Consider the following 11,885-nt stretch of genomic DNA (forward strand, 5'->3'; position numbering starts at 1 on the left):
AACTATTGACATTTCTCTCTTCTTTTTTTTTCTTTGTTTTAATATCCGATTTTGTCCATTAAATATTGATTTTTATAAATTTTTATCATCGATTTTCAATTTTTACTATAAATGAAAATTTGACAACTAACTTTTTTCAAATTTGGTCCAACAGTTAAATATCAATTTAGTAAATATTAAATTTAATGATAATGTTCAACAAGTTGGGTTCTACACATTTCCACTAATAACGAACTAAATGTATTAAGGGTCTGCTTTGAAACTCGAAAAATGACTTTTGGAAGTCATTTTTACGTGTTTGGGTACTCAAGGAAAAATAAAGTCAAAATAAATATTCATTCTATTCAATATCATACCTTAAATTTCACGATAACCGCCACCAATCTTGCCTTAAAAGTCTCTAACTTACCATCGGAACTTATTTTTCTTTTGAATATCTCCTTACACCGAATAAATATGTTAACATATAGTGTGAATTTGTTGTTCTTCTTTGCGAGGGAACAAATATTCATTCCATGTAGTACCCAAAAAAAAAAAGAGCTATGAAATGGGCATACCAAATGCATAAAATGGCTTAGAGTTCAAAGTCACAATTCCTTACTGATACGATTCTTGCATTCTTAAATGGAGCCTTTTGAGTTGCCTTGATTTCAGATAAAGATATCCCTTCCGATATGCGATGGTGGGTTCGGGTCCGATGAGTTTTACACAGCCCTAGATTTAAATTGATTATAAATTTATTAAATTTTATTTAATATAGCGTCATACAATATTTTGATTTTAACATGTTATAAATTGATTTGAACCTATATAATTAATTAATTTTTTTACCTCAAAAAAATTTTGATTAAAATACAAGATAATTTTATCCAATTCAATTTTCCCAACACTCAAACTTAATTAGTCATACTACTACTGAAAGGAATCATATTAGGGAAATTATTGAGGAAGTAACACATGACTACAGAAGGAGTGGAGGATTATTATCTGAGTGATTTATCGCGCAGATGCAATTCCAGCAATGGGAGCCGGTCAACAAGTAGATTGGGAAATCTTTGGAACCAGCTCCTAAGCTGAGGAGACCTATCTTAATGACTTGACGATTGATACTTGCGCTCGCAGAGTGAAGCAGAATAATTAGTTCATTTTACCTTTCCTGGGTAACACTTGTCCCCCTGATCACAAAAGGAAAAAAAAAATCATATAATCAAAAAAAATACCTCTTTGGTTGGAAATTCCATTGATGTACTGACACTCTATCAAAAAATCACTTAAGTTTATATTTCTAGACCTTTTAGGAGTTTATTGAAATTTACAAATTCTCATACTATAAAATATAAATAATTGCCTGAGACCTTGTAGTCTAGTGACACCCGGTTACACTCTTTATTGTGTTTGGAAAAATAGATATTAATTTTCATGAATGACGCATACTTTTGCTGGTACAATTAATAATAGTTTTAACATTTCAAAATCACAATTGTTATTAAAAGTCCAATATTATTATTATTCTGATCAAATTAAAACAAGGAATCGTTAAAATGGATATAAATATGCATTGATTGAAACATATATAATGCTTTGAATTACAACCTTTCCCTTTAAACATTATATCCCCTCCATCTTATAGGATGGTCGAGACTAGAACAACAAGACACCTAGCTATTCTAAAGTTGATGAGGGTGGTTGGAAAGGGTTTGGACCCTTAGGAACCAATTCAATTTCTTCACCAGGGTGATGAGGGTGATACGATAGGGTCTGGACCACTAGGAACTTTTCTCTTCACTGCGCCATATCTCATATGAAAATCATCTGAGGGTGGTGAGGGTGATACGATAGGGTCTGGACCACTAGGAACTTTTCTCTTCACTGCCCCATATCTCATATGAAAATCATCCGAGGGTGGTGCGGGTGATACGATAGGGTCTGGACCACTGGGAACTTTTCTCTTCACTGCCCCATATCTCATATGAACATCATCTGTTGAAATTGATGAGGGTGGTTGGATAGGGTCTGGACCCTTAGGAACCAATCTCTTCACAACCTCAAATGTCATATCAAAATCATTATGATGTTGATTTTGATTTGTAGGTGATGATGAAATAAGTACAAATAGGAGAGAGAATGCAAACAAATGAAGTTGGTATTCCAACTTTATTCTTGAAACCAAGAGGAAGAAAATTTTATGGTGCGTTTTTGAAAATATAACCCAAAAAGAAATAGCTCGTGTTGTTATATAAGCAACGAAATGCTCTCCTATATATTATATACACAATTATACAGTCTTGTTAATGGTGTTGAAATGAATATGTGGTAATTTGTATGAATTTGGTGAAATCTTCTTTTACTATATTGAGTATAGCTGTATATAGTAATTATAATTGATATTTAATCAAATTGAAATCAAATAATGCATATTACTCTTATATGATTATAAGACCGTTGTCACAATATTTTTTTAGGAAATACTAATCAAAAGTATATTTAAATTAGTTTCCTGAAATGTTTGCCTTGTAAAACTTATTTTTAGAGAATATAAATGCTATTTTTGAATGTAATAAATTAGGAATATAATAAGAATTGTATTCTATTGTTTAATTTTTTTGAAGTTATATAGATTTTAAAAATTCTATTATACTATTTGATTGTTTTAAAGAAAAAGGATGGATTAAATATTCGAAAGATAAAAGTACAATTTATATATTTATGTGGGTGTATGTGTGTGTTCATTATTATTATTATATATTATTATTATTATTATTATTATTATTTTAAATAATGATTTCTTAACTATTGACATTTCTCATTTTTTTTTATATCCGATTTGGTCCATTGAATATTGATTTTTATCATCGGTTTTAAATTTTTACCATAAATGAAAAATTGACTACTGATTTTTTTTCAAATTTGGCCCTAAAATTAAATATCAGTTTAGTAAATATTAAATTTAATGATAATCTTCTACAAATTTGGTTCTACACATTTCCACTAATGATGACCAAAATGTATTAAGGGTCCGCTTTGAAACTCGAAAAATGACTTTCGTCCGTGTTTGGGTACTCAAAGAAAATAAAGTCAAAATAAAATATTCATTATAGTCAATATCATACCTTTAATTTCACGATAACCGCCACCAATCTTGCCTTAAAAGTCTCTACTTTACCATCGTAACTTATTTTTCTTTTGAATATCTCTTTACACCCAATAAATATGTTAACATATAGTGTGAATTTGTTATTCTTCCTTGCGAGGGAACAAATATTCATTCCATGTGGTACCAAAAAAAAAAAAAAAACTGTGAAATGGGCATACCAAATGCATAAAATGGCTTAGAGTTCAAAATCACAATTCCTTTCTGATATGATTCTTGCATTCTTAAATGGAGCCTTTTGTCATATTCGGATATCCCATCCCATATGCAATGGTGGGTTCGGGTCGGATGGGTTAATAGGGTGGGACAGGTTTTACACAACCCTATATTTAAATTGGTTACTATTTTATTAAATTTTATTTAATATAGCGTCAAACTATATTTTGATTTTAACATGTTATAAATTTATTTGAACCTATATAATTATTTAATTTTTTTACCTCAGAAAAATTTTGATTAAAATACAAAATAATTTTATCCCATTCGATTTCCCCAACCCTCAAACTTAATTAGTCATACTACTACTGAAAGGAATTATATTAGGGAAATTATTGAGGTAGCAACACATGACTATAGGAGTGGAGGATTGCTATCTAAGTGATTTATCGCGAACAAAACAAGGTCGCAGATGCAATTGCAGCACTGGGAACCGGTCAACAAGAAGATTGGGAAATCTTTGGAACCATCTCCTAAGCTGAGGAGACCTATCTTAATAACTTAACGATTGACACTTGTGCTCGCAGAGTGAGGCAGAATAATTAGTTCATTTTACCTTTCCCCGGTAACACTTGTACTGACACTCTATCAAAAAATCACTTAAGTCTATATTTCTAGACCTTTTAGGAGTTTATTGAAATTTACAAATTCCCATACTATAAAATATAAATAATTGCCTAAGACCTTGTAGTCTAGTGACACCCGGTTACACTCATTATTGTGTTTGGAAAAATAGATATTAATTTTCATGAAAGACGCATACTTTTGCTGGTACAATTAATAATAGTTTTAACATTTCAAAATCACAATTGTTATTTAAAGTCCAATATTATTATTATTCTGATCAAATTAAAGCAAGGAATCGTTAAAATGGATATAAATATGCATTGATTGAAACATATATAATGCTTTGAATTACAACCTTTCCCTTTAAACATTATATCCCCTCCATCTTATAGGATGGTCGAGGCTAGAACAACTAGGCACCTAGCTATTCTAAAGTTGATGAGGGTGGTTGGAAAGGGTTTGGACCCTTAGGAACCAATTCAATTTCTTCACCAGGGTGATGAGGGTGATACGATAGGGTCTAGACCACTAGGAACTTTTCTCTTCACTGCGCCATATCTCATATGAAAATCATCTGAGGGTGGTGAGGGTGATACGATAGGGTCTGGACCACTAGGAACTTTTCTCTTCACTGCCCCATATCTCATATGAAAATCATCCGAGGGTGGTGCGGGTGATACGGTAGGGTCTGTACCACTAGGAACTTTTCTCTTCACTGCCCCATATCTCATATGAAAATCATCTGAGGGTGGTGTGGGTGATACGATAGGGTCTGGACCACTAGGAACTTTTCTCTTCACTGCCCCATATCTCATATGAAAATCATCTGAGGGTGGTGCGGGTGATACAATAGGGTCTGGACCACTAGGAACTTTTATCTTCATTGCCCCATATCTCATATGAAAATCATCTGAGGGTGGTGCGGGTGATACGATAGGGTCTGGACCACTGGGAACTTTTCTCTTCACTTCCCCATATCTCATATGAAAATCATCTGTTGAAATTGATGAGGGTGGTTGGATAGGGTCTGGACCCTTAGGAACCAATCTCTTCACAACTTCATATCTCATATCAAAATCATTATGGTGTTGATTTTGATTTGTAGGTGATGATGAAATAACTACAAATAGGAGAGAGAATGCAAACAAATGAAGTTGGTATCCCATTCTTGAAACCAAGAGGAAGAAAATTTTATGGGGCGTTTTTGAAAATATAACCCAAAAAGAAATAGCTCGTGTTGTTATATAAGCAACGAAGTGCTCTCCTATATATATATACACAATTATACAAACTTGTTAATGGTGTTGAAATGAATATATGGTAATTTGTATGAATTTGGTGAGATCTTCTTTTACTATATTGAGTATAGCTGTATATAGTAATTATAATTGATATTTAATCAAATTGAAATCAAATAATGCATATTACTCTTATATGATTATAAGACCGTTGTCACAATATTTTTTTTGGAAATACTAATCAAAAGTATGTTTAAATTAGTTTCCTGGAATGTTTTCCTTGTAAAACTTATTTTTAGAGAATATAAATGCTATTTTTGAATGTAATAAATTAGGAATATAATAAGAATTGTATTCTATTGTTTAATTTTTTTGAAGTTATATAGATTTTAAAAATTGTATTATACTATTTGAATGTTTTAAAGAAAAAGGATGGATTAAATATTCAAAAGATAAAAGTACAATTTATATATTTATGTGGGTGTATGTGTGTGTTTATTATTATTATTATTATTATATATTATTATTATTATTATTATTATTATTTTCAATAATGATCTCTTAACTATTGACATTTCTCATTTTTTTTATATCCGATTTGGTCCATTGAATATTGATTTTTATCATCGGTTTTACCATAAATGAAAAATAGACTACTGATTTTTTTAAAATTTGGCCCTAAAGTTAAATATCAGTTTAGTAAATATTAAATTTAATGATAATCTTCTACAAATTTGGTTCCACACATTTACACTAATGATGAACTAAATGTATTAAGGGTCCGCTTTGAAACTCGAAAAATGACTTTCGTCCGTGTTTGGGTACTCAAAGAAAATAACGTCAAAATAAAATATTTATTCTAGTCAATATCATACCTTTAATTTCACGATAACCGCCACCAATCTTGCCTTAAAAGTCTCTACTTTACCATCGAAACTTATTTTTCTTTTGAATATCTCTTTACACCCAATAAATATGTTAACATATAGTGTGAATTTGTTATTCTTCCTTGCGAAGGAACAAACATTCATTCCATGTGGTACCCAAAAAAAAAACAAAAAAAAAAAAAAAAACTGTGAAATGGGCATACCAAATGCATAAAATGGCTTAGAGTACAAAATCACAATTCCTTTCAGATATGATTCTTGCATTCTTAAATAGAGCCTTTTGATTTGTCTTGATTTCATATTCGGATATCCCATCCGATATGCGATGGTGGGTTCGAGTCGGATGGGTTTATAGGGTGGGAGTGGGACGGGTTTTACACAACCCTATATTTAAATTGGTTACTATTTTATTAAATTTTATTTAATATAGCGTCAAACAATATTTTGATTTTAACATGTTATAAATTTATTTGAACCTATATAATTAATTAATTTTTTTACCTCAAAAATTTTTTGATTAAAATACAAGATAATTTTATCCAATTCGATTTCCCCAACCCTCAAACTTAATTAGTCATACTACTAATGAAAGGAATCATATTAGCGAAATTATTGAGGAAGCAACACATGACTATAGGAGTGGAGGATTGCTATCTGAGTGATTTATCGCGAACAAAACAAGGTCGCATATGCAATTGCAGCAATGGGAACCGGTCAACAAGAAGATTGGGAAATCTTTGGAACCAGCTCCTAAGCTGAGGAGACCTATCTTAATAACTTAACAATTGACACTTGTGCTCGCAGAGTGAGGCAGAATAATTAGTTCATTTTACCTTTCCCGGGTAACACTTGTACTGACACTCTATCAAAAAACCACTTAAGTCTATATTTCTAGACCTTTTAGGAATTTATTGAAATTGACAAATTCCCATACTATAAAATATAAATAATTGCTTGAGACCTTGTAGTCTAGTGACACCCGGTTACACTCTTTATTTTGTTTGGAAAAATAGATATTAATTTTCATGAATGACGCATACTTTTGCTGGTACAATTAATAATAGTTTTAACATTTCAAAATCACAATTGTTATTAAAAGTCCAATATTATTATTATTCTGATCAAATTAAAGCAAGGCATCGTTAAAATGGATATAAATATGCATTGATTGAAACATATATAATGCTTTGAATTACAACCTTTCCCTTTAAACATTATATCCCCTCCATCTTATAGGATGGTCGAGGCTAGAACAACTAGGCACATAGCTATTCTAAAGTTGATGAGGGTGGTTGGAAAGGGTTTGGACTCTTAGGAACCAATTCAATTACTTCACCAGGGTGATGAGGGTGATACGATAGGGTCTGGACCACTAGGAACTTTTCTCTTCACTGCGCCATATCTCATATGAAATTCATCTGAGGGTGGTGAGGGTGATACGATAGGGTCTAGACCACAAGGAACTTTTCTCTTCACTGCCCCATATCTCATATGAAAATAATCCGAGGGTGGTGCGGGTGATACGATAGGGTCTGGACCACTAGGAACTTTTCTCTTCACTGCCCCATATCTCATATGAAAATAATCCGAGGGTGGTGCGGGTGATACGATAGGGTCTAGGCCACTACGAACTTTTCTCTTCACTGCCCCATATCTCATATGAAAATCATCTGAGGGTGGTGAGGGTGATACAATAGGGTCTGGACCACTAGGAACTTTTCTCTTCAGTGCCCCATATCTCATATGAAAATCAACCGAGGGTGGTGCGAGTGATACGATAGGGTCTGGACCATTAGGAACTTTTCTCTTCACTGCCCCATATCTCATATGAAAATCATCTAAGGGTGGTGCGGGTGATACGATAGGGTCTGGACCACTAGGAACTTTTCTCTTCACTGCCCCATATCTCATATTAAAATCATCTGAGGGTGGTGCGGGTGATACGATAGGGTCTGGACCACTAGGAACTTTTCTCTTCACTGCCCCATATCTCATATGGAAATCATCTGTTGATATTGATGAGGGTGGTTGGATAGGATCTGGACCCTTAGGAACCAATCTCTTCACAACCTCATATCTCATATCAAAATCATTATGATGTTGATTTTGATTTGTAGGTGATGATGAAATAAGTACAAATAGGAGAAAGAATGCAAACAAATGAAGTTGGTATTCCAACTTCATTCTTGAAACCAAGAGGAAGAAAATTTTATGGTGCGTTTTTGAAAATATAACCCAAAAAGAAATAGCTGGTGTTGTTATATAAGCAACGAAATGCTCTCCTATATATATACACAATTATACAGTCTTGTTAATGGTGTTGAAATGAATATATGGTAATTTGTATGAATTTGGTGAGATCTTCTTTTACTATATTGAGTATAGCTGTATATAGTAATTATAATTGATATTTAATCAAATTGAAATCAAATAATGCATATTACTCTTATATGACTATAAGACCGTTGTCACAATATTTTTTTAGGAAATACCAATCAAAAGTATATTTAAATTAGTTTCCTGGAATGTTTGCCTTGTAAAACTTGTTTTTCGAGAATATAAATGCTATTTTTGAATGTAATAAATTAGGAATATAATTTTTTTTTTTGTAAATTAGGAATATAATAAGAATTGTATTCTATTGTTTAATTTTTTTGAAGTTATATAGATTTTAAAAGTTGTATTATACTATTTGATTGTTTTAAAGAAAAAGGATGGATTAAATATTCGAAAGATAAAAGTACAATTTATATATTTATGTAGGTGTGTGTGTATGATGATTATTATTATTATATATTATTATTATTATTATTATTATTATTATTATTTTCAATAATGATCTCTTAACTATTGACATTTCTCAATTTTTTTTATATCCGATTTGGTCCATTGAATATTGATTTTTATCATCGGTTTTAAATTTTTACCATAAATGAAAAATTGACTACTGATTTTTTTCTAATTTGGCCCTAAAGTTAAATATCAGTTTAGTAAATATTAAATTTAATGATAATCTTCTTTAAATTTGGTTCTACACATTTACACTAATGATGAACTAAATGTATTAAGGGTCCGCTTTGAAACTCGAAAAATGACTTTCGTCCGTGTTTGGGTACTCAAAGAAAATAAAGTCAAAATAAAATATTCATTCTTGTCAATATCATACCTTTAATTTCACGATAACCGCCACCAATATTGCCTTAAAAGTCTCTAATTTAACATCGTAACTTATTTTTCTTTTGAATATCTCTTTACACCCAATAAATATGTTAACATATAGTGTGAATTTGTTATTCTTCCTTGCGAGGGAACAAATATTCATTCCATGTGGTACCCAAAAAAAAAAAAAAAAAAAAACTGTGAAATGGGCATACCAAATGCATAAAATGGCTTAGAGTTCAAAATCACAATTCCTTTCTAATATGATTCTTGCATTCTTAAATGGAGCCTTTTGATTTGTCTTGATTTCATATTCGGATATCCCATCCGATATGCAATGGTGGGTTCGAGTCGGATGGGTTAATAGGGTGGGAGTGGGACGGGTTTTACACAATCCTATATTTAAATTGGTTACTATTTTATTAAATTTTATTTAATATAGCGTCAAACAATATTTTGATTTTAATATGTTATAAATATATTTGAACCTATATAATTAATTAATTATTTTACATCAAAAAAATTTTGATTAAAATACAAGATAATTTTATCCAATTCGATTTCCTCAACCGTCAAACTTAATTAGTCATACTACTACTGAAAGGAATCATATTAGGGAAATTATTGAGGAAGCAACACATGACTATAGGAGTGGAGGATTGCTATCTGAGTGATTTATCGCGAACAAAACAAGGTCGCATATGCAATTGCAGCAATGGGAACCGATCAACAAGAAGATTGGGAAATCTTTGGAACCAGCTCCTAAGCTGAGGAGACCTATCTTAATAACTTAACAATTGACACTTGTGCTCACAGAGTGAGGCAAAATAATTAGTTCATTTTACCTTTCCCGAGTAACAGTTGTACTGACACTCTATCAAAAAATCACTTAAGTCTATATTTCTAGACCTTTTAGGAGTTTATTGAAATTTACAAATTCCCATACTATAAAATATAAATAATTGCCTAAGACCTTGTAGTCTAGTGACACCCGATTACACTCATTATTGTGTTTGGAAAAATAGATATTAATTTTCATGAAAGACGCATACTTTTGCTGGTACAATTAATAATAGTTTTAACATTTCAAAATCACAATTGTTATTAAAAGTCCAATATTATTATTATTCTGATCAAATTAAAGCAAGGCATCGTTAAAATGGATATAAATATGCATTGATTGAAACATATATAATGCTTTGAATTACAACCTTTCCCTTTAAACATTATATCCCCTCCATCTTATAGGATGGTCGAGGCTAAAACAACTAGGCACCTAGCTATTCTAAAGTTGATGAGAGTGGTTGGATAGGGTTTGGACCCTTAGGAACCAATTCAATTTGTTCACCAGGGTGATGAGGGTGATACGATAGGGTCTGGACCACTAGGAACTTTTCTCTTCACTGCGCCATATCTCATATGAAAATCATCTGAGGGTGGTGAGGGTGATACGATAGGGTCTGGAACACTAGGAACTTTTCTCTTCACTGCCCCATATCTCATATGAAAATCATCCGAGGGTGGTGCGGGTGATACGATAGGGTCTGGACCACTAGGAACTTTTGGTGCGGGTGATACGATAGGGTCTGGACCACTAGGAACTTTTCTCTTCACTGCCCCATATCTCATATGAAAATCATCTAAGGGTGGTGCGGGTGATACGATAGGGTCTGGACCACTAGGAACTTTTCTTGCGGGTGATACGATAGGGTCTGGACCACTAGGAACTTTTCTCTTCACTGCCCCATATCTCATATGAAAATCATCTGAGGGTGGTGCGGGTGATACGATAGGGTCTGGACCACTAGGAACTTTTCTCTTCACTGCCCCATATCTCATATTAAAATCATCTGAGGGTGGTGCGGGTGATACGATAGGGTCTGGACCACTAGGAACTTTTCTCTTCACTGCCCCATATCTCATATGGAAATCATCTGTTGATATTGATGAGGGTGGTTGGATAGGATCTGGACCCTTAGGAACCAATCTCTTCACAACCTCATATCTCATATCAAAATCATTATGATGTTGATTTTGATTTGTAGGTGATGATGAAATAAGTACAAATAGGAGAAAGAATGCAAACAAATGAAGTTGGTATTCCAACTTCATTCTTGAAACCAAGAGGAAGAAAATTTTATGGTGCGTTTTTGAAAATATAACCCAAAAAGAAATAGCTGGTGTTGTTATATAAGCAACGAAATGCTCTCCTATATATATACACAATTATACAGTCTTGTTAATGGTGTTGAAATGAATATATGGTAATTCCTAAGGGTCCAGATCCTATCCAACCACCCTCATCAATATCAACAGATGATTTTCATATGAGATATGGGATAGTGAAGAGAAAAGTTCCTAGTGGTCCAGACCCTATCGTATCACCCGCACCACCCTCAGATGATTTTAATATGAGATATGGGGCAGTGAAGAGAAAAGTTCCTAGTGGTCCAGACCCTATCGTATCACCCGCACCACCCTTAGATGATTTTCATATGAGATATGGGGCAGTGAAGAGAAAAGTTCCTAGTGGTCCAGACCCTATCGTATCACCCGCACCACCCTCGGATGATTTTCATATGAGATATGGGGCAGTGAAGAGAAAAGTTCCTAGTGTCCAGACCTATCGTATCACCCTCACCACCCTCAGATGATTTTCATATGAGA

General features: G+C 32.6%; 2 protein-coding genes across 2 annotated transcripts; both read right to left on the reverse strand.

The window, feature by feature from the left end:
• Nucleotides 1-7,391: 7,391 nt before the first annotated feature.
• Nucleotides 7,392-8,141, reverse strand: LOC116004764 (leucine-rich repeat extensin-like protein 3). The gene has a single exon (XM_031244927.1). The coding sequence runs from the start codon at nt 8,139-8,141 to the stop codon at nt 7,392-7,394; it is 750 nt and encodes a 249-aa protein (XP_031100787.1).
• A 2,421-nt stretch (nt 8,142-10,562) lies between these two features.
• On the reverse strand, nt 10,563-11,330 carry LOC116004765 (pollen-specific leucine-rich repeat extensin-like protein 4). The gene has a single exon (XM_031244928.1). The coding sequence runs from the start codon at nt 11,328-11,330 to the stop codon at nt 10,563-10,565; it is 768 nt and encodes a 255-aa protein (XP_031100788.1).
• Nucleotides 11,331-11,885: the final 555 nt, after the last annotated feature.

This window comes from Ipomoea triloba, chromosome 14 (genome assembly GCF_003576645.1).
Source record: "Ipomoea triloba cultivar NCNSP0323 chromosome 14, ASM357664v1".
Lineage (NCBI taxonomy): Eukaryota > Viridiplantae > Streptophyta > Magnoliopsida > Solanales > Convolvulaceae > Ipomoea > Ipomoea triloba.